General features: G+C 38.9%; 1 protein-coding gene and 2 pseudogenes across 1 annotated transcript; all 3 read left to right on the top strand.

Moving 5' to 3' along the window:
- Positions 1-7,982: 7,982 nt before the first annotated feature.
- On the top strand, positions 7,983-8,927 carry LOC101285552 (olfactory receptor 8B3-like; annotated as a pseudogene).
- An 11,357-nt stretch (positions 8,928-20,284) lies between these two features.
- Positions 20,285-21,215, top strand: LOC101273804 (olfactory receptor 147-like; annotated as a pseudogene).
- A 2,267-nt stretch (positions 21,216-23,482) lies between these two features.
- Positions 23,483-24,415, top strand: LOC101273567 (olfactory receptor 8B3-like). The gene has a single exon (XM_012537057.2). The coding sequence runs from the start codon at positions 23,483-23,485 to the stop codon at positions 24,338-24,340; it is 858 nt and encodes a 285-aa protein (XP_012392511.2). The 3' UTR covers positions 24,341-24,415.

Here is a 24,415-nt window from a genome sequence, read left to right as displayed (position 1 = left end):
AGCGCCGTGCAGCCCACGCCCCGGCCCACTGCAGCCCCCAGTTAGGCCGCCCACCAGCTGCCCGTGGCTTGGCCCGTGACGGTCCCACAAGGACAAAGCTTCGTCCATCTTCTGCTCTGCAGCATGGGGACCCCAGGCCCGCCGAGCTACACACCCGCCTCGGAGGAGCCGGCGGCTGTGGCGCCGTGTGAGGAGCATGCGCACGAAGAGCCCGCCCGCTGCCGCCTCGGGTCTTCCGCAAAATGGAGAAGCAAGGCCCTACGGGGCCGCCAGGCCAGGGCCTGGCCAAGAAGGACACCAGGGGCAGCAAGATGAATAAGTGCCCGTCTACAACCCTGGGTATGTTCTAAAACAAGAAGTGCGTCTCCCGGCCAGCCGCTCAGGCCGGGGTTCCCGCGTCACTGCCGCCCGTCAGACGGGCACCTGGCCCTCGTGCCGAAGCAGCCTGGAAGCCGCTGAACACGGCGGAGCGCGGCTTCCCTTGGGGCGCACCGGTGGATGCCCTGCCTCTCGCCCATCGGCCTCTCCGGTCTTGGGGCTCTGGGGCCCCACTGCCCCAGGCCTTGCTCCCCCAACTCCCATCTCTTCTCACACCTCAGTGTCTGGGCTCTCAGCCTCCCCTTCTTACGCATCTGCCTCCACCGTCTCTTTGGGCTTCAGGTCCCCTTTGGGCCCTCATTCACTTCAGGGTCCCATCGCTTTGTGCCTCAGTCCCCAATTTGTAGGGGTCACCTTTTTGTACTTCAGTTCCCCATTCTCTTTGGGCCTCCTGTAGGGAGGGCCTTCCGTGGTCTTGGGGTTCCCCTCTGCTCACGACTTCCCGACCTTGCAGCTTCCTCACTCTGCTGCTGCTTTGCTGTCTCTGGCAGCCCACGTCCTCTCTGTCCTCCTCAGACCCTTTCTCTCCCACCTGCATCTCAGGCAGCTGGGGGCTCACTTCCTGTCCTGCTTGTATTCCGGTTTCTTCACTGCCTCCCTCCCTGCCTCCAGACACCTTTATTGACGGCCCATCCTTTTGCTGTGAGGAAGCGAGCTGGTTGCAGGCAGTTTGGGAGGGAGGGGTGGAGCCAGCTTCAAAAAATGCCTTTCTTGGCAAGTGCGATAGGACAAGCCCTTGAAGCAGACCTGGCCTCCTCCTCCAGCAAGGCTGTGGCCAGCATCTGGTGAGGAGTGAGCGCACTAGGCTTTGCGCACGATAAAACCTGGTCTGGATGGATGATGCCCCAGCCTCATGAAGAGTCCCTGTCATGCCCCACAGACACGTGTTCACAGGCACCATCCCCAGCTATGCCCGGAAAGGGGCTGAACGTGGAGTGCTCGTTCTTGAACAGGTGAAGGCAGAGTATGGTGGCTGCTGAGCCCCAACCCACTGCTCTGGAGGGGTCCTGGCACCCCATGGGGTGGGAGTGGTCCTTGCCCTACAGGTGCCCAGCAGACCCCATCTCTACCCTGTTCTTGGAGACTTTCCTCTTTGTTACCAACCTGCAAAATCTGTCCTCTTAACTTTCTTGTATTTTTTTACCTCCAGAGAGTAACTTTGATTTGGAATGATACCTTTTGGTACCAAAAGCCAATCCCCCCCTCAACATGTAGGTGTTAGCACTGTGAAATTAGTGTTTCTGCTATTTCATTACAAATAGGTTTTTGTTGTTGTTTTGGTTTTGTTTTTAAGTCTAAGAAATCCCAAGAGAGAAAGAGTTTAAGAAACAAGGCCACTGAGCAAAGGCAGCAGTTCTGACTCCCAGCATGGAGAAGGGAGGATGGTGGGGCTTGGGGGACACTGTCGCTTTCACTCCCTTTTAGCTCTCTGTCCACCAAAGCCACTGCCCAGTGAGTGGTGACACCAGGCACTTTTGTTCAGGTGGAAAAGGTCACTGGGGAGCTGGATGAACTTGAGCATTTCTTGGCCTTAATATGCTTGCTCCTTAGTTTGTTTTCATGTGGCCTGGTGTGTCACTGTTCTAAGCAGACCATTCCAGGCCTGTTGCTAAGGGAAACCCTAACAGGCATTCTCCCCATGGAGAGGCCAAAGACTGGGACCCCAGCCAAGACTCTTAAGAGCCTCCTGTCTGTATCCTCCCACACCATGCTGCATAAGACATCTCCTAAAGTGAGATTCTGCACATTTTGTTGTTAACAATAAAACACAATACATACACAAACACAGGCACATAATGATGATGTTGTGAATTTTCACAAAGAGTTAGTAGTGGGACATACCCTGTCTTTGACTGATTATAAGACCAACTCAAATTCTGGCCTAACTGTGCAGGCCTGGGAGAAACCACAAACTTGAGCATGCAGCACCACCCTAGGGAAAGCAAAAAGGAGGCTATCAGTAACTGAACTAGTTTTACAGCATTGAAAGAAGGCATACAAGCATAAGAACTCTGCTGTAAGTTGAAACAAGTGTGGAGCACCATAGAAAAGATCTGAGAAAGCCTCAGAATTACTAGCAGGGCTGACAGAAGGTAATTCTCTCCTGAAGCCTGTCAGAAAGACCAGAGGAGGTGACTGCTTCTCCAGATTTGAAGACAGTAGCAAAGTCTTCAAGGAATTTGAAAAATTAGTGTAGCATGACATCACCAAAGGAGCACAATAATTTTCCAGAATCAGAGCCAAAAAAAATATGGAGATCTGCAGTTTGCCTGATAAAGAATTCAAAATAACAGTTTTAAGGAAGCTCAGTGAGCTACAAGAAAACAGAGAAAGACAATTCAATGAAATCATGACAAACAAAATGAGAAGCTTAATAGAATCATAAAAAAGAACCAAATAGAAATCCTGGAGCTGAATAATTACAATGAATGAAATTTAAAAATGTGATAAGAACAGCAGAAGCAGATTAGATCAAGCAAAAGGACAATTCTATGAAGTAGAAGCAGATTAGATCAAGCAAAAGGACAATTCTATGAAGTCCTAATTTCAAAAGGACATTTGAAATTATGCAGTCAGTAGAGAACAAAGAAAAAAAAATGAAAAAGAGTGAAGGAAGCCTATATGAACTGTGGGAATACCATTAAGAGAAACATTGTAGACACTATTGGAGTCCCAGAAGGAGAAGGATGGAGAAAGGGGCGGAAAGCGTGTTTAAAGGAATAATGGCTAAGAACTTCCCAAATCTGGGGAGATATCTGGACATCCAACTTCATGAAGTTAATAGGTCACCCCAATATTTCAACTCAAAATGATCTTCTCCAAGACACATTATAATGAAGCTGTCTAAAATCAAAAATTTAAGATCATCCAGAGGAAAAATAATACTCAAATACAAGTGAACCCCCATTAAACTATCAGATTTCTCAAGAGAAAGCTTGCAGCCCAGGAGAGAGTGAGATAATATACTCAAAGTATTGAAAGAAAAAACTGCCCTGCCAATCAAGAATACTTTACCCAGCAAAGCTGTCTTTAAAAATGAAGGTGAGATAAAGACTTTCCCAAACAAACAAAAGCTGAGAGAATTAATCAGCATTAGACCTGCTCTAAGATGCTGAACGGAGTTCTTCAAGCTGAAACAAAAGAACACTAATTAGTAACATGAAATGTAAAAAAGTATACAGTACACTGGTAAGTATATAGTCACATTCAGAATATAATACTATAAGACGGTGGTGTGTTAACCAGTCAACTCTAGTAAAGGTTGACAAAACTAAAGAACAAAACTATTAAAAATAACTATAACTTCAATAACTTGCTGATGGATGCACAATATTAAAAGAGGTAAATTGTGACATCAAAAACAAAATGTGGGAAGGGAGTAAAAGGGTAGTGTTTTTGTGTGTTACCAAAGTTAAGTTGTTATCACCTTAAAATAGAGTTATATCTATAAGATATTTTTTGTAAGTCTCATGGTAATCACAAAGCAAAAGCCTACATTAATATAAAAAGATAAAGAGAAGGGAAATAGAAACATACCATTATAGAAAATCATTAAATCACAAAAGAAGACAGCAAGAGAGGAAGAAAAGAACAAGGGAATTACAAAACAGCTAGAGCACAATTAGGATGGAATTAGTAAGTCCTTACCCATCAATCATTATTTTAAGGGTAAATGATATAAATTCTCCAGTCAAAAAGAAAAGAGTGGCTGAATGGATTAAAACAAAACAAAAAACAAGACCCAATTATATGCTGTCCATAAGAGACTTACTTCAGCTTTAAGGACACATACAGACTGAAAGTGAGGAGATAAAAAAAGGTGTTCTATGCAAGTGGAAACCAAAAAACAGCAGTGATAAATATATCAGACAAGATAAACTTTAACAGCTGTAACAAGAGACAAAGACAGCAGTGATATCATGATGAAGAGGAAACATTACAACTGATATCACAATAATACAAAAGATCATAAGAGACTACTATGACCAATTATACACAAATAAATTGAATACTATAGAACACATGGATAAATTCTTAGAAACAAACAATATACCAAGACTGAATTATGTAGAAACAGAAAAATCAAAACAGATCAATAGGGCTTCCCTGGTGGCGCAGTGGTTGAGAGTCCACCTGCTGATGCAGGGGACACGGGTTCGTGCCCCGGTCCAGGAAGATCCCACATGCCGCGGAGCGGCTAGGCCCGTGAGCCATGGCCGCTGAGCCTGCGCGTCCGGAGCCTGTGCTCCGCAACTGGAGAGGCCACAACAGTGAGAGGCCTGCGTACCGCAAAAAAAAAAAAAAAAAAAAAAAGAACAGATCAATAACGGGTAAGGAGATTGAATCAATAATCAAAAACCTCCCAACAAAGAAAAGCCCAGGACCAAAAACAAGATGGTTTCACTGGTGAATTCTACTAAACATTTAAACAAGAATAAATGCCAAAACTTCTTAAACTCTTCCAAAAATGGAAGAAAGAACAGCTTTCAAACTCATTTTACAACCAGAATTACCTTCACACTAATGTCAGGTAAAGACAGTATAAGAAAAGAAAACTACAGGCCAATGTCTCTGATGAATATAGATGCAAAAATTCTCAATAGAATTTTAGCAAACCAATTCAACAGCACATTAAAAGATCATACACCATGATCAAGTGAGATTTAACCATGGGATGCAAGGATGGTTCAACATACACTAATCAATAAATGTGCTATACCAGATTAATAGAATGAAAGATAAAAATCATATGATTATTTCACTAGATGCAGAGAAAGCATTTGACAAATTTCAACATCCTTTCATGATAAAAAAAAAAGGGGGTGGATTGCAAAAGGAGATGAATATACTTTTGGGGGTGAGGGAAATGCTCTAGATCTTGACCATGGTGGTCTTTACATGACTGTATTATTTTTGAAAGTCACTGAACTGTACTCTTAAAATGAGAGCATATTATTGTATCCAGATTATGCCACAATAAAACTGATTAAAAAGAGAATATTATAAGAAGAGCCAGTCTGAACTGTGATCTTATATCCCCTGCCCCTTAAACATTTTCCATAAATAAAACAGATTTAGTTTTGCATTAAACAAGAACCTAGTAGTTTTAAAATTACTACAGAAGTTTGAATAAATGTGGGTTGTATAAAATGGAACGCAACTCAGCAATAAAAGGAGCAGACTGTTGATACATGCAACAACTGGGATGGACTTAAGGGCATCATGCTTAGTGAAAAAAGCCAATTTCAGAAGTTATATATTGTATAGTTTCATCCGTTGTCTTCCTAATGACCCAACTATAGAGATGAAGAACAGGTTAGTGGTTGCTGCAAGACAGATGAAGGTGGGAGGGGATAGGTGTCACTATAAAGAGGTAGTGTAAGGGGTTCCTTTATGTTAGTGGAAGAGTTCTGTATCATGATGGTGGTAGTTACATGAATCTACACAAGTGATGACATTACATAGATCTACACACACACATACACACACACACGACAGAAACACATACTGCATATAAAATTGCTCAAAGCTAAATAATGTCTGTAGTTTTGCTATTATACTACAGTTGTCAAAGATGTCACCATGGTAGGAAGCTGGGTAGATTTCAGGGGACTCTATCCATTATTTTTGAAATTTCCTGGGAATATATAATAATTTAAAATTTTTTTAAAACTTAGATTTTTTTCTCATAAGCATGATCATAAGCTAATACATACATAGGAATTTTAAAGTCATATTTCCTTGTAATAGAAGCTTATTTACAGTGATTTTTCTTATACATTTGATTTTAATCTATTAAAAGCATATTGAATCAGAACAATTCAAGGTAATTAAATTTCCATGGAATAATTTTTGTAGTAAATAGTGTTTTATTAAACAATAATCTCTGAAATCAATTTAAAAGATTCTTTGGTTTATGTCTATAAAATTTGCATAAACACTGATTATTTAAAGAGACTCAACTATTATAAAGGGCCATAATAAACTTTTCTGAAATGGTCATATATCTTTATGAACTCAAATTCTTGAAACTTATGTTACCTAGAATTATAATTAGTGAATTTTCAATGACATTAGTTATTTGCATCTTTATAAGAGACAGCAGAGGATCCTTTCTCCTATGCTCTGGGGAATGTATAGTCCCTGATGGGAAATTAACATTTACTGTAACAATTAGGGTGTAAACACAGACACATTTCTCCCCTGCAGAGCGTATCATGATGGGAAAGTCCTGGGGGACCCCTATACCTGAATTTCTAATCAGGTCCAAAAGAATTATAAGCCTTAAGCAAATGCTGTGTGCTCTATGACACTGTGGCTCAGATGTGAAGCCTGTGGTTTCCCTTCATGATCTCTTAGTAAATTTATAACCACAAGTTTGATCTAAATCATAGACTGACTCTTGGAACATTCATACTGTGAGATCTATGCTATGACTCTTTTCCAGGGAAGGAAGAAGATTCTGTGACTACATCTGCTCAGCTTTGATATCTCCAAGGCCAGTTCTTCTTTCAGGACAGCGGAGGTAAAACACGTATAAAGGGTCAGCACTGAGTTCCCTCAATGGATGGAGAGTGAGATAACCAAGTTTGTATACTTGCTCACTCTCTCTGTTGCTGAAAAATGAGAACTATTTATATTGAATAACAAGAAACTCCAAAGTCTGAAGCTCTGACTCTACTGCCTGTATTGTTCGCAGCATACACTCTGTGTTGACTCCATCTTCATTCTGGGAGCAGGAGAACTGTAGCAGTTCCAAGTGACAAATCCAGACAGCAACATCAGAAGAAATTTGTGTTTTCTTTCTAAAATTTTTTTATTGAAATGTATAAACAGAGGAAAGTTGATATATCATAATAAGTATACAGCTTGAAATGTTTTCACAAACTTAATAACTAACTTAATCAGCACTCAAATTAATATTTCTCATTCATGCCATCCTACAAAACCTAGGAAAGCACATCCACCTTCCTTTATTCATTCGCTGTCCAGCTAGGATAGAGCAGAGGAGGAGAATGTGTGGAAACACTGGAATATATGGTTAAGTAGAAAACTTAGGTTACTAAGGTTCACCTCAATACCTGTTATCAATTATTAACTTCCTGGATTCTTATAGTAAAGTATCTGAAAACCTTAGAGACTATGAGAGACTTCCTGGTAGCAGAATATCTGTATGGTCTCTTCCCTGTAGGGATTCTTTCTTTCTTGATGGTCAAAACAGGGGACCTGAGGTACCTAGTAGGGTAATGGAAACATGAGTAGGAACTAGGAAGTGATGAATCAGAGGAATAGGGGGGAGAAATGGGGATACATTCCCACCACTGAAGCCCATCAGCAAGTAGCCTTGTTCCTCAGCTACCCCATCCCTCTATCTTCTAGTAAGATAGAGCAGTTGTTTGTCATATGCAGTTCATGCAATGAAAGACAGTGATTTAAATGTTGAGGGGTGTGTACCTTCAGACCTTATGAAGCAAAGGAGGACTTATGTGATTTCTGCCAGTCTGAGTCTCTTTCTCGTAAAGCTCATATAAAAGAGAGTCTGTAAGGACAGAGCTGGGTTCCCTATTGATGGAATTTTCTTCTATTCTCACAGATTTCCGAAGTTGAGAATGCTGGCTAGAAATGACTCCTTAGTGCCTGAATTTATTCTTGCTGGATTAACAGACCATCCAGAGCTCCAGCAGCCCCTCTCTTACCTGTTTCTAATGATCTACATTGTCACCATGGTGGGCAACCTGGGCTCGATCATTCTTATTGGTCTAAATTCTCACCTCCACACCCCCGTGTACTATTTAGTCTTCAACCATCCTTCATTGATCTCTGTTGCTCCTCTGTTTTCACCCCCCAGATGCTGATGAACTTGTATTCAAGAAGAATATCATCTCCTATGTTGGGTGCGTGACTCAGCTGTTTTTCTTTCTCTTTTTCGTCATCTCTGAGTGCTATATGTTGACCTCAATGGCCTGTGATCGCTATGTGGCCATCTGTACTACAATGCTATATAAGGTCACCATATCCCATAAGGTCTGTTTGGTGCTATCTTTGGCTGCATATGTGATGGGGTTTACTGGAGCCTCTGCCCACACAGGGTGCATGCTTAGATGAACCTTCTGCAATGTTAATATCAACCATTACTTGTGTGACATCCTCCCACTCCTCCAAGTCTCTTGCACCAGCACTTATGTAAGTGAGGTGGTAGTTCTCATTGTTGTGGGTATTAATATCACAGTACCCAGTTTCACCATCCTAGTTTCTTACATCTTCATCCTTACTAGCATGCTTCATATCAAATCTGCTCAGGGAAGATCGAAAGCCTTCAGCATGTGTAGCTCCCACATCATTGCTCTTTCTCTTTTTTTTTGGCTCAGCAGTATTCATGTACCTTAAATATTCTTCTCCTGGATCTATGGAGCAGGGAAAAGTTTCTTCTGTTTTTTATACTAATGTGGGACCCATGCTCAGTCCTCTGATTTTGTTTGAGGAACAAAGATGCCAGAGTTGCACTGAGAAAATCCCTGTTTAAAATCCAGAGGAGAAACATGTTCTAATTACAAACAACAATAATGTAAAGATATTCAATTTTTATTGTCTTCCAAGATGATATTTGTTCATAACTGTGTTTCTTCTACAGATTGTGTTATATGTGGTATAATACACTTGTCTCATCACTTTCCTTATAGCTTGTCTAACTTTTCCTACTTATCTCTTGCACCTTGTACCAGTTTCCTAAATAACTAGTAGCATCTTTATAAGAGGAAAATATGAACTGATTTTTTTCATACTATCTTTGTCTCCTGGGCTATTCCTAATCTGGACAAATATGGTGAGTTTCATAAATACATAAAGTTAAAATTAGAGCTTGCTGTTCTAGACACAGAAGTGCCCAAACACTGCAGAATAATTGTCTTTTAAAACAATATTGTTCCTGGTATAGGAAGAAGAATTCAAAGAAATGTCTTCATTGCAAATTGCATATATAGCTTACCTTCTGATATTATCATTTTGTTCTATTTTTCATACCACTTTTCCTTTTATTATTATTACTTTTCTTGTTCCCTTTGAAAATGGCCAAATCTGTTTTACATGCCACCTGCTTCTGAGAACCTCTATAAGGCAAATGCCTTTAATATTGAAGAGAATACATATAACACCACCATTTATTGCCAAACATGGCATTAAGAGAGGATGATTAGAAGAATAATACATATGTATCTCAGGATCCCAGTAAGCATAATGGGTGGTTTATTATAAAATTTGTGTTTATTACTCTCTAAAATGACACCAGATATTTTGAAAAAAGCACATGGTTTTACTGTCAATTTTGTTTTTTATCACTTTAGGAAAATACTACACATGGTGTTAGGAGAAACATTTTAGCCATGTTTCACTTATCCAGTGAAGTATCATGAAAAAAGTTGTGTATTAATATAGTAAACCATATTCCTAGCAACATTTTTTGAACATACTTAAACCTTGTCTCACCAGTAAGGCAATAAATATATTTACCTAGATGCTTCTCCCTATAATTTCCCTATTTCTCCAATGCTTTTTCCATTCATATATTTAGAGTATCAAATATAGTGGTAGGTCAAAAATATTCTTGCTGAATTGGATTATCTTGTTTGAATAATAACAGTAATAAATTTAATGTTATAAATAATAATTAATAAAATATAGTAATAAATGACAATAACAAAAAATAAGTCAGAAAGAACTTTGGGGTATAATTTCTTTTGAGGAGTAAAGTGTGGCAACCATAGAGAGGTGCTGCTAACTCCCTTTCAGCAGAGCCACCTGTGAGGAGCATCATTGACTGTCTATAGCCAATACTCCTTTGGATCCACCATAGTGTTCAGGCAGAGTCCATGCTTACTCTAAGATGGCCTCAGCCAATGGCTTAGCATGGTGGGTCATACCGGACCTGGCCAATTTCTGTGTAACGTGAATCTCTTCTGATAGGCAGTCTTTGTTTAGGGACTTCCTATCATCCTATTTGAGATTTTTTTGAACTGCACTGTGGTCTGAGGTTTTCCTACCCAATCCTTTCTTCTCTCTCTCCTTTCGTAGGTATCACACTTTCATCCTGGTCTGAAGGCTTTCTCACTGACTCCCACTCATTCCCATTTTATCCTTCACAGGCACTTACCACAATAAATGTCTTGGAAGTCTAATCATTTCTTAGCATCTGTTTCTTGGAGAACTCTAAAATGACATAGAGGACTTAACACTAACTGATTTTAAACCTTAGTTTTAGGATATGGTAATCAAGACAGATTGGTTTTGTTATAAATATAGATAAATCCATGGGACACAATAGAATATTCAGAAACAGATCCTCACTTATATAGTTGATAGATTTTTAACTGAGCAACTGTGTAAATCCGTAAATAAAGAAAAATCATTCTAAGCAATTGATGCTGGAAATACTAACTACTCATGAGGAAAACAATGAACTTTGATCTCTACCTCACATCATACACAAAAATTAATTTTAAATAGATCAAAGCTATACACATGAAACTTTAACATAAACCTTCTAGAAGAAAACAGAAAAGTATGTTAGTGTAGGCACAGATTTCTTAAACATATTCTGGAAAGCACTAAATCTAAAAGAAAAAAAAGAGAAAATGAGTTTCATTTAAATTAGAACACTCTGTTTATCAAAAAAATATTTATAGGCAAGACACAGACTGGAAGAATATTTGCAAAACATATATTTGATAAAGGTATTTACAGGCAAGACACAGACTGAAAGAATATTTGCAAAATATATATTTGATAAACATTATGTTGGTTTTGATAAACATATATTTGATAAAGGTATCCAGAATATATAACAAATTAATTAAAATGTATCTCAGTGATAAAAAGATCATATCATATATTGGCAAATGATTTGAAAGACACATCCCAAACGAACATATGTAAATAGCCAATAAGCACATGGAAATGTGCCTAACTTGGTAAACCCCCTTATGTATAGTGAATAGCTGGACAACAGCTCCTTAACAGCTGTAGTATCCTCCCTCACTTTATTGCCCAGACTTTGCCCCTTGAGTGGCTCAAGCACTTGTCAGGCCTTCTTCTTGGTCTCCCTCCATGTTGGGCCTTGCACCCTCTTGGAGCCTCTATTGCAGAGGTCCAAGGACCAGCTGTGGGGCATCTCCAAACCCTCCATTAATCCAAGCACCAATCCTATAGAGCTTCTCCTCTTAGATTCTAGAATCTGGTTATGCTTCTTATTCTTTCTGTTTGTTCTATCAGTTCTGGGTAGCTATTTTTTATAGGTTATTAGTCTTTATGTTTTCTCTGCTTCATCTTTTGCTCTTTCCTCCTTGCAATGTCTATATATCCAATTATTATTATTATTTTTTTTTGCGGTACGTGGGCCTCTCACTGTTGTGGCCTCTCCCGTTGCGGAGCACAGGCTCCGGACACGCAGGCTCAGCGGCCATGGCTCACAGGCCCAGCTGCTCCGTGGCATGTGGGATCCTCCCGGACCAGGGCACGAACCCATGTCCCCTGCATTGGCAGGCGGACTCTCAACCACTGCGCCACCAGGGAAGCCCTGAAACAGGGAACACATTTTATGTGATTTTGTTGGACTGACTTGCCCATCTCACAAGATATATCCTGTCTAATTAGCACATGCCAAACCCTGATGACAGTGATTAGTCAGAAATAGTCATTTGACTACAGTCTTTTCTGCCAAAATTATTTAAACAAACTTTTCTTCTTGTAGTTACTGAATTGGTAAGATTAAATCTAGGGATTCTAGTAGTCCTGTTTTCACTACATGGGGAGAGTTCATCTGAGGTTAAAATGCAGTAGAACCAAGCAGACAAAATGCGTGGAGAGAGACACGCCTCCATGAATGGTTGGCCCTGGCCAGCCAAATAAAAGGCCATGTATATTCATGACTTACCAGTTTCACACACTTTTTGGGATTATGTTGGTTTATGTAGGCAAAATATAGTTGCAGGCATGACACATGCCTTGTAGTCTGAATGTGATATCCAATTTCCCAGCACACTCTGCTGGCAGTATGAGTCAGTAAAATGCCTGGCTCGGTCTGTGAATCAGGTTGACTTTATATTCTTTTGATCAACATGGCAAAAATGATCATTTAAAATTATTAAAATCACAACTCATATAAAACTAAAATGATTAAAAATTCAATTGTAGGGCTTCCCTGGTGGTGCAGTGGTTGGGGGTCCGCCTGCCAATGCGGGGGACGCGGGTTCGTGTCCCGGTCTGGGAGGATCCCACATGCCGCGGAGCAGCTGGTCCCGTGAGCCGTGGCCGCTGGGCCTGCGCGTCCGGGGCCTGTGCTCCGCGACGGGAGAGGCCACAGCAGTGAGAGGTCCGCGTACCGCAAAAAAAAAAAAAAAAATTCAATTGTAGTGTTTTAAAAATAACTATAATTATAGAATTTGAAGTAAAAATTATTTCAATATATCAAGCATTTTTAAAACACCTTTAGGATATTTGGAAGTATTATGTCCACAACTTGATGAATTTCTTGAAGATATGGGTAGATATGGCTTTATTATCCTTCTGTATATGCTGCATAAATACAATTTTAATTGGGAAAAATATTTGTTTTCTTCATGCGGAATCCCCAGATGAATTCACATTAAAGGCATCGAGCCTAGAGTATCTCCTAGACAGATGCTCTCGGAAGGGTAAGAATAGAATGTGTCTGACGTGATGGCATATACCGTACTTTGGCCAGCGTCAAGAATGGTCAGCCAAGTGAGGCACTCACTGCTCTATTTCAACAGCCCGACCAAAAAGGCACTCCACCACCTGCTTACCAGCTACAGCAGCCACACGCAGAGGGTTCAGAGTCCCACAGGGATGCTGGGGGAGTCTGTTTCAGGTGCCCAGGAGCACAGTGCTTGGCCTGTGGTGGATGCCAGGCAAGGAGTCCTGATGTTCGCAGCTCCAGGCAGATGCCCTAGTCTCTGGCTCCCCATTTCATGTACTTCTGTCCATCTCCAGCCAATTTATCCTTTTCGTGGCATCTAAACTAGTTGAAGTGTGATTGCTCTAAGAATGCACAAGCCTTCTGCAAATTGGGTTTCTCTGTTATTTTGAAATATTTGAAATGAAAAAGCGAAATTAGTTCCAAATTTGTTGAACATTAAATTTGTCAGTAAAAAGAAAATAACTCACATTATTTAAATATGATTTCAACGGCAAAGTTTTAAATGGTGGTAAGAATGATCTAAACTCTACCTCTAAACTCTAATTTGCATACAAAATTTCTCACTGATGATGATTATAAAAGAAATTAGAGATACAGTCATTAAAAATTCTTGCTCAAGAATTGCAAATAACTATTTCAAGCACAAAGCCTGTTAACAAAGAAATTATATTCCAGAAGCAAGTACCAATTTTCATTTAGAATTATGAGTATATTTTATTTGGGAATGTTATTTAATAAAAAATGATGAGTCTCATTTAAGAGATATTTTTGATGTTTGAATAATTTACATTATTATAGTAGGTAATGAATATACCAACTTTTCTGATTTTACCATCAAATATATCCTGAAAACTTCATAATACATACATTTTCAATTTAATAAATAATGCAAAATTTATGTAATCACAAACCAGTTCATAAAATAGAATATTGTAGAATATTTTATTCAGTATTTTTAGCTGTTTTGAGTGGGTGGTAGACCGAATAGCCTAGCCCAACAATACCAGAAATGACAGTTGTTAAATAGCTTATTTAGTCAACTTTGTTCTCAAATTAGATTAGGTGGTAAGGGGGCATTCACTGTATAGTGATACCTTAGGTGGATGTCTTCAGCTGTTATGTCTTCAAATATTTTTCTACCACTCCTCCTCTCTGCTGTCTGGGACTCCAATTACATATGAGGTTACTCCAATTACATAATATGATGTCTTAGGGCTCACTGATGCTCTGTTCATTCTTTTCTAGGCTTTTTTTTGTTGTCTCTGGATATCATTTTGGTTACTTTCTATTGCTGTTCTTTAAGTTCACTCATCATTTCTTCTGATGTGGTGTTAACTCCATTCAACACATTTATTTTTACATAAATTTTTTAGAATTATTTTAGATTTATAGAGGAATTGTTAATATAATACAGAGAGTTACTATATATTTCATATTTTGTTCCTCTTGCTATCTTACATTAGTGTGATACATATGTCACAGTTAGTGAACCAATATTGATAATTATTGTTAAAGTCCATACTTTATCCAGATTTTCTTAGTTTTTACCTAATGTCCCTTTTCTATCCTAGGATCCCATTCGGGATACCACATTGTGTTGATTAGTCATGTCTCATTGGGTTCCTCTTGGCTGTCACATTTTCTCAGACTTCCCATGTTTTGGATAACTTTGACAGTTTTGAAGAGTATTAGTCAGGTATTTTGTAGAATATCCCTCAATTGGGATTTCTAATGTTTTTCTCATGATTATTTTTGGATTCTGTATTTTTTTGGATTTGGTGTATTTTTCATTTCACACATTGTATTTTTCAGATCAAGGAAGTCAATATGGGCCTTGTCATGCCTTGACATTTTTTTCTTGAATATATAGAATATATTAATAACAGCTCTTTTTTTTCTTATCTGCTGATTTTAAAATATGTTATTTTCAGTATGTTTCTACAGATTGAGGTTTTTCCTCATTGTGGATTGAATTTTCCTGCTTTTTGCATGCCAAGTTTTAAGCTAGTTTTTAGTTGGATTTCCTTGTTATTTTAAACATGAAATGTTGCCATATTTTTAAACTGAAATTACTCATTTGTAAATTTTTTATAAGAAAGATAAAAAGAGATTGAAGCTTGGCTGTCACTATTGGTGATAGAAACACAAACACACTGTAATAATTGGCAGGGCTCATGGAGCACAAGCTTAAATGGGAAGTGATTAATGTCCCAGTTGTATCTGATTATTTTTTTTCTCGGTTTTCTTTCTTTATGTCAACTTCATTGAATTTCCCCAGGTTGGAGACATGGATTCAATATTAAGTCAGAATATTCTTTATGGAAACACCCAAGCCCAATCCTGTGTAAGACTACTGACCCATCTGGTCCAGTATTAAGCCTCTAAGGTTGGTATGGAAAGGTGTGGATTGGCCTACGCATACTGATAGTAGATATTAGAGATGTGTTACAAAAACACAGACTAGTTTTCCATAGTAAGTCCTGAGAGATCTACTGAACAATATATTGTTTAAACTATTGAGCTGTATAAATTTTTACACAAATTTTCCTTATAAAGTTTTATAAAAACATTTCAAATTATATTTTATGAGGTCTAGTTTACATATAGTAAAATATACAAATATGAGGTCTACAGCTTGATGACTTTTTACCTAAGTATAAACTCATTTAATCACCACCCAGAAAAAGATACAGAACATTTCCATGACCCCAGAAATTTCCCTTATGTCACTTTCTAGTCAATAGACAAATCCCATACACCAGTTGAGGTAACCATTGCTCTCATTTCTATCACTTTAATTTTGCCTGTTATTTAAAATCTTATAAATAAAGTCATACTGTTTATACTCTTTTGAGTCTGCCATCTTCGTTCAACATAATGATTTTTGTATTTCAACCGTATTGGTGCATGTATCAGAACATTGTTTTATGAGAAATATCTCACTGAATGTATTTTCTACAATTTCCTTATCTATTCTCTTATTGATGGAAATTTGGCTATTGAAATAAAACCTCAGTGAACATCCTTGTACAAGTATTTTTTCTGACATATGCACTAACTTCTCTGTATATGTGATAGCCGTGGAATGTCTGGATCAGATGCTACATATGGTGCAACTTTATTAGAAAATACCAATTTGTTTTCCAAAGTACCTATATAATTTTACTCTTCTAACAGCAGTGTATGAAAGTTCCAGGTGTTCCACATCCACATGTTCACTTGGTATAGACAGTAATTTTAGCCATTCTAGTGTGTATGCAGTGGTATCTCATTATAATTTTAATTTGCATTTTCCTTAGGACAAAGGATGTTGAGATACATTTTTTCAAATTTATTAATATTTGAGCCTGTATTGCTTCTTGGAATGATAACTTTAAACCGTTTTTAAATACATATTGGGAAAAAAAGAAATACAATTGTCTGTGTTCTCAGATGACATGATTGTCTCTGTAGACAGTCCCTCAAAATTGACAGCAACAACTACAAAACAAACAAATGAACAAAAAAACCTCTTGGAACTAATAAGTAGCTAGAGGAGAGTCACAGGATACAAAGTTAACATACAAAGGTTAATAGCTTTCCTATATACCAAGCACTGGATGATTGGAATTTGTAATGAAAAACTCAATACTATTCATATTGTCACCCCACCCCTACCCTCCAAAAAGAAGAAATAATTAATTATAAGTCTAACAAAATATATAAAGGATCTATATGTGGAAAACTACAAAACTCTAATAAAAGTAATAAAAAATCTAAATAAATGGAAAGATACTCCATGTTTGTGGATTAGAAGACTCAATTATGTTAAGATGTCAATTCTTCTTAACTTCATCTGTATCATCAGTGTGATCCCAATCAAAATCCCAGCAAGTTTTTGTGGATATCAACAAACTGATTCTAAAGTTTATATGGAAAGGGAAAAGACCCTAAATATCAAATACAATACTGAAGGAGAACAAAGTTGTAGGACAGATACTGTCCAACTTCAGGACTCACTATAAAACTACAGTAATCAAGTCAGTGTGGTAGTGATGAAAGAAAAGACAGTGGATCAGAAGAGAGAACCTGACGTTGACCGACAATATATAGTCAACTGATCTTTGACAAAAGAGCAAAGGCAATCAATGGAATAATCGTAGTCTTCTTCACAAATGATGCTAGAAAAATCAGATGCCCATTTGCAAAAACATGAGTTTAGACACAGACTTTACACCTTTCAAAAACAAACAGGGGGGCTTCCCTGGTGGCGCAGTGGTTGAGAATCTGCCTGCTAATGCAGGGGACACGGGTTCAAGCCCTGGTCTGGGAAGATCCCACATGCCACGGAGCAACTAAGCCCGTGCGCCACAGCTACTGAGCCTGCGCGTCTGGAGCCTGTGCTCCGCAACGAGAGGCTGCAACAGTGAGAGGCCTGCGCACCGCGATGAAGAGTGGCCCCCGCTCGCCGCAACTAGAGAAAGCCCTCGCACAGAAACGGGGACCCAACGCAGCCAAAAATTAAATAAATAAATTTATTTAAAAAAAAAAAAAAAACAAAAAACAAACAGGGCTTCCCTGGTGGCGCAGTGGTTGAGAATCTGCCTGCCAATACAGGGGACATGGATTCGAGCCCTGGTCTGGGACGATCCCACATGCCGCGGAGCAACTAGGCCCGTGAGCCACAACTACTGAGCCTGCGCATCTGGAGCCTGAGCCCCACAACAAGAGAGGCCGCGATAGTGAGAGGCCCGCGCACCGCGATGAAGAGTGGCCCCCACTTGCTGCAACTAGAGAAAGCCCTCGCACAGAAACGAAGACCCAACACAGCCAAAAATAAAAATTAATTAATTAATTAATTTAAAAAAAAGAGTAGAGGCTTCTTCCTTCAGCTCTACCATGCTGTTTATCCATTGAACTTCCAGTCAGAAGACCTGGGTTTACCTCAGGTTCTGTCACTAACAGTCAAATCTTGCATGGATCACTTCACTTCTACTGACCTTTGTTTAAAAAACAAAACAAACAAACAAACAAAAAAAACCAGAATCAGGACCAGAATCTAGGACCCCACCCAAGATCTGCTGAATTAGATTTTGCCTTCCCATTTTCTTCCTGACACTTACAGATTTAACTTTCTTTCCATTATATATTTACATTTAAAAATATATTATTAGCCAGTGATTCCAGATGCTTGCAGCAGCTTAGCTCAGTGTGACATAATACTGCAAATTAAAATTCTATTTAGTTAAAAAAGGTTTACATTTTTTGCATCTTTATGATAATATAGTATGGTATAAAACTTAAATTACCACTGACATTGATAAATTAGAACATAACGGGCTTGAGTTACTTAAAAAGGAGCCAGGAATTAACAAAAGATACCATGGTATATCTCAGTGAAAAGGATCAGGCTACTGTGACCATCATGTAGGTAGAAGAAAGGAGGGTAATGGGTTAGTTTTGCAATGTAAGAATAAGCTCAGAGTATCTCTACACTCATTCTCTGCCTGTATTTACACTGGTTGTGTTAAAAGTGAAAGAATGACCTTTAATTCTAATTTAGTACCTTGCTATAAACTTTTCTTGTAATGTGATTTGATGTAATATAAACTTAAAGGGAGTGTTTCTGGTTCTTGCATCACCTAAATAAGAGTTCTTAACATTTCCAGGAAATAAAATAGTTTTAATGAATCTCTAAGGTCCTCATCAAGGCTAAGCCCAAGAAAGTCTGTCTTGTGAGACACATTTCAAGTTTGCCCTAAGGAATTTTTAGTCCCCTTGTAATTTCTAAGGGTCTGATGATAATAATTGGGACTCATTTTTGTAATGATTAGGTTTTCAACTATCCTACGTGTAAAACCCATATGAGGGATTTCCCACATGTATTTCTTGCCTCTCTGCTCTTTTTCTTTTTATTCTTTCTCATTGAGTTCACCTGATTCCATGGCTTTAACCTCTGTGGAAATGGTCCCCAAATCTTTTTCTCAGATTCTCGTCTTCCTCTTGAGCATTATTTAGCCTTATTTAGGTTGTATACTTCTACTTGCTTGTCCAGCTGGCAACTCAAGATCACCATGTTCAAAGCTGAATGCCTATTGTTTATGAATATTTCCATTCTTTCTGAATTCTCTCTGTTTGTAGTTAACACCATAATTTAACCAAGCACCTAGGCTAATATCTTTGGGATTTTTTTGGTCTACTTCTATCCCCTTTGTGAGAAGTTCTGATGACTCTTTCCTTTCAGTGTCTCTTGCATGTGTTTGTTTCTTGGAATTGCTCACAATAGCACTGTTAATTCAGGGAATTTCTTATCATTCATTGACTATTGTAATTGCCTCTTGCGAGTCACCTTGCCTCCAGTCTCTCTTATGCCAGTCCATTCTGCCAGCCATTGCCATATTACTCTTTCTAAGCTTGCACTTAGATTATTTCAATCCTGTGTCAGAAAAGAAGTAAAAATGTCGAATGGTTCCTAATGGCCTCTCATAGTGAGCTGACCTTGATTTTGGCATTTGAAAACTTCCTGTATTGACCCAAATCTGCCTTTTGATCTGAGTCTAGGCAGTCAGGGAGAGACATTGAGACCTTTCTGAGAGTCTGTGGAAGTCCTCTTTGTGACATTCAGGGAAGATGGAAATTATATTCTTTTCTCTGAGCTTAGCAACTTTGATCTGAGTTTATGTTGCATTCAGCAGGGACCTTTCTGAGAGCTTGTGGAAGTCTGACAGTCTGGGAGGATGGAAGTTACTTTATTTCTCTGAGCTCAGTTAATCCAGCAGGATTGAGGTCCCCATGTAAAAGGGTGAGTGTTGAATTTTATCTGTCATGTTATTCTTCCAAACCTCATCTCAGAAAGCCAAGGACTCCCTGAAATGACACACCTTCTCTCTGCTGAGACAATCATTGATCATTAGGTGGGCCTGGTAAGCTATCAAAGCAGAAGTGGAGCAAAGATGCTGTAGTCATGAGTGGTCACAGGGTTACTGAATCTTATCCCTATAGAACTTGCCCATTAGTGTTTTTGATATATATTATCTTTAAAAATTCCCTCAGCCTTTACACAAAGGAGAAAACAAAGGCACACAGAGGGTTGGCTTGGGTTCATTCTCCTATTCTGTGTCTCAACCTCGTTATAGTGGGATTGGGTGGAGAGAGCTGGGTACTCATTTTAATGTTACCCTTTGTCCTGTTCCCACAGATATGTCCTAGGGAAGAATGGCCCCAGGGAACGACTCTTCAGTGACTGAGTTTATCCTGCTGGGTTTAACACAACAGCCAGAACTCCAGCTGCCTCTCTTTTTCATTTTCCTAGGAATATATCTGGTCACGGTGGTGGGGAACACTGGCTTGATTATTCTGATTGGTCTGAACCCTCACCTGCACACTCCCATGTACTACTTTCTCTTCAACTTTTCCTTCATTGATCTCTGCCACTCCTCTGTCATCACCCCTAAAATACTGATGAGTTTTGTAAACCAAAACGTCATCTCTTAAGCAGAGTGCATGGTTCAGCTTTGTTTCTTCTCCTTCTTTGTTATTGAAAAGTGCTGTATTTTGACGTCAATGGCCTATGATCGATATGTGGCTTTCTGTAAGCCCCTGCTTTACAAGGTCTCCATGTCCCATCAGGTCTGCCTCACGCAGATGGTGGGTGCATACGCGATGGGGCTTGTGGGTACCATGGCCCACACTGGGTGCATGCTGAGACTCCTTCTGTGATGGTAACATCATCGATCATTACATGTGTGACATTCCTCCTCTCCTCCAGCTCTCCTGCGCAAGCACCTACATCAATGAGCTGGTGGTTTTCGTTGTGGTTGGTGTCAGTGTCATAGTGCCCAGTCTCACCAACTCCATTTATTATACCTTGATCCTCTCCAACATCCTCTGCATCTGTTCTACAGCGGGTGGGTCCAAAGCCTTCAGTACCTGCAGCTCTCACATAATTCTGGTTTCTCTTTTCTTTGGATCATCAGCATTCATGTAACTGAAGCCTTTTCCTGCTGTGTCTCTGAATCGAGATAAAGTATCCACAGTTTTTTACACCATTGTGGGGCCAATGATGAATCTTTTCATTTACTGTATGAGGAACAAAGATGTCCAAGTTGCACTGAGTAAGACTTTGCGTAAAAGGGTGTTCTCCTGAATGAAATCTGTGTTAGTTATTGATGCCAAATCCTCATAAGGGCAAACAACATATAAAGCTATGGAGATAATAGTAAGAAATCAAAAAAGAAATGTAAATGATTTGAAAGTGTAAATTAACTTAGTTATATAAATCACTTCTCAAGAAAATGTAAGGAAGAGGAGGATCAGCCGTTCACTCTCACCTTCTGATATTCCAATTATGCATATTTTTTCACTTTTGAAGTTGTTTCAGAGTTTTTGAATGTTCTGTTTTTCACTCTTTTTCTCTTTGGATTTGATTTTGGGAAGTTTCAATTGACTGATCTTCAAGCCACTGACTCTTTTTCTAAACTGTGTTGGGTTTTGATGAGCACATAGAAGGAATGCTTCATTTATGTTACTGTGCCTTTTATTTCTAGCATTTTCTTTTGATAGTTTTTGTTAGAGTTTCCATCTCTCTGTTTACCCATTGATTCTTACACGTTGTCTATTTTTCCCTTAGAGTCCTTAACATGTTCATTATAGACATTTTAATTTCCTGTTCAATAACTTCTACATCTCATTCTTATCTGAGTCTGGTTCTGTGGCTTGCATTACCTCTTAAGACTGTTTCTTTGTCTTGTAATATTTTGTTGAAAGATAATATGCTGTCTCAGGTACTAACCACTTAGTTAATGGCTATTAGGGTGAGAATTTTTGGTATCCTGGCTAGGATTTTGGCTATGTTTAATTCTGTTGTGTCTATGGTTGCCAGAGTTATTTGTATGGAAATATGTTAATATAAATGTTTCAGACCGTACATGAAATTTCTAAAAATCTTATATGTTCTGGTATAATGTTATAAGTCATAATTCTAGTTATTACTTTAAAATGTATATCTCAGAAATAACTAAATTTCCTTGTCAATTGCATTATTATGAACTTTCATCAAATCTTTAACCGTGGTCATTTTTAAGTCTTTTGTCATTTACAGACAGTTCTGGGTGTACTCTGATGCTTTCGCAAAAATGTTCCTATAAAAGGGTTTCATCTTCAAGGAATTCATGGAAAAGACTCTGACAAGTACAGGTTTTTGGTAACTGACTATACTGCTGAACTGAATGAATAAGCATTTTCAGAACTCTAATGGAAAACTGATGGATTCATAAAAGTGCTAACAAAAGATCGAGATAAAAAAAATTAATTACATGGGACTGAGTGAACTGCTGAGGATGATTACAATTTTTGTGACTTTCTGTTTGAATAAAAAAAAATCCCACAAGGACTCAGAGGCAAAAAATATACAAATCAATTTTCATTGCAAAGTAAAGGAGCTGTTACAGTGGAGGATCACTGGACTGAATGTCAATATTATGACATAGTATGAGTGTGTTTCATGTTTGGTAATTGCAATCATTGTTTGCATCCATTTACAATACTTGGTGTCAGTTTATTTATCTCTTGTAAAAATAAAATACAGTGTGTGTGGGGAAAAAAATTTTTGTCAAAATATATTATATGTACTGTACAAGTTTACATGTCATAATAAGTATACAGCTTGATATATATTCACTAACAACAGATAATTTAATCAGCACCCAAATTAATTTATTTTGCTTTCATGCCATCCTACAAAACCTGGGAAAGCACATCCACCTTCCTTTATTCATTCTATGTTCAGCTAGGATGGAATAGAGGAGGAGAATATGTGGAAACAATGCAGTATATGGTTAAGTATAAAGTTTAGGCCACCAAGGCTCTCCTCCATACCTGTTATCAATTGTTGACTTCATGGAATCTTGTAGTAAAGTACCTGAAAATCCGAGAGACTCTTAGCAACTCCCTTCTAGGAAGCAGAATATGGTTATGGTCTCTGCCCTGTGGGAATTCTCTCTTTCTTGAAGGTCATCACAGGGGAACTGAGATAACTCGTAGAGTGATGGAAACATGAGTAGGAACTAAAAAGTGACTGGTCAGATGAATAGGAGGGAGAGATGGGGATACAACCCCACCACCAAAGCCCATCAACAGGCAGGCTTGTTCCACAGCTACCCCATCCCTCTGTCTTCTAGTAAAGATAAAGCTGTTGTTTGTCCCATGCAGCTCATGCAACAAAAGACAGCGATTTAAACGTAGAGGGGTATGTGTTGCAGTACTTACAGACCCTGTGAAGCAAAGGAAGACGTGATTTCTGCCAGTCTGAGTCTCTTTCTCGTAAAGCTCATATAAAAGAGAGTCTGTAAGGACAGAGCTGGGTTCCCTATTAATGTAGTTTTCTTCTATTCTCACAGATTTCCAAAGTTGAGAATGCTGGCTAGAAATGACTCCTTAGTGCCTGAATTTATACTTGCTGGATTAACAGACCGTCCAGAGCTCCAGCAGCCCCTCTTTTACCTGTTTCTAATGATCTACATTGTCACCATGGTAGGCAACCTGGGCTCGATCATTCTTATTGGTCTAAATTCTCACCTCCACACCCCCGTGTACTATTTAGTCTTCAACTTATCCTTCATTGATCTCTGTTACTCCTCTGTTTTCACCCCCCAGATGCTGATGAACTTTGTATTCAAGAAGAATATCATCTCCTATGTTGAGCGCATGACTCAGCTGTTTTTCTTTCTCTTTTTTGTCATCTCTGAATGCTATATGTTGACCTCAATGGCCTGTGATCGCTATGTGGCCATCTGTACTCCATTGCTGTATAAGGTCACCATGTTCCATAAGGTCTGTTTGGTGCTATCTTTGGCTGTGTATGTGATGGGGTTTACTGGAGCCTCTGCCCACACAGGGTGCATGCTTAGACGAACCTTCTGCAATGTTAATATCAACCATTACTTGTGTGACATCCTCCCACTCCTCCAAGTCTCTTGCACCAGCACTTATGTCAGTGAGGTGGTAGTTCTCATTGTTGTGGGTATTAATATCACAGTACCCAGTTTCACCATCCTAGTTTCTTACATCTTCATCCTTACTAGCATTCTTCATATCAAATCTGCTCAGGGAAGATCGAAAGCCTTCAGCACGTGTAGCTCCCACATCATTGCTCTCTCTTATTTTGGTTCAGCAGCATTCATGTACCTTAAATATTCTTCTCCTGGATCTATGGACCTGAAAAAATTTATTCTGTTTTCTATACTAATGTGGTGCCCATGGTCAATCCTTTGATTTACATTTTGAGAAACAAGGATATCAAAGTTACACTGAGGAAATCCCTGTTTAAGAATCCAGAGGAGAACCATG

Source organism: Orcinus orca, chromosome 8 (assembly GCF_937001465.1).
Source record: "Orcinus orca chromosome 8, mOrcOrc1.1, whole genome shotgun sequence".
Lineage (NCBI taxonomy): Eukaryota > Metazoa > Chordata > Mammalia > Artiodactyla > Delphinidae > Orcinus > Orcinus orca.
Note: the sequence above shows the minus strand (reverse complement) of the source record. Positions and strands in the feature narration are given on the sequence as shown.

What these genes read in the sequence shown, in the direction of transcription:
- LOC101273567 (XM_012537057.2), top strand. Translation starts at nt 23,483, where the DNA reads ATGCTGGCTAGAAATGACTCCTTAGTGCCTGAATTTATACTTGCTGGA.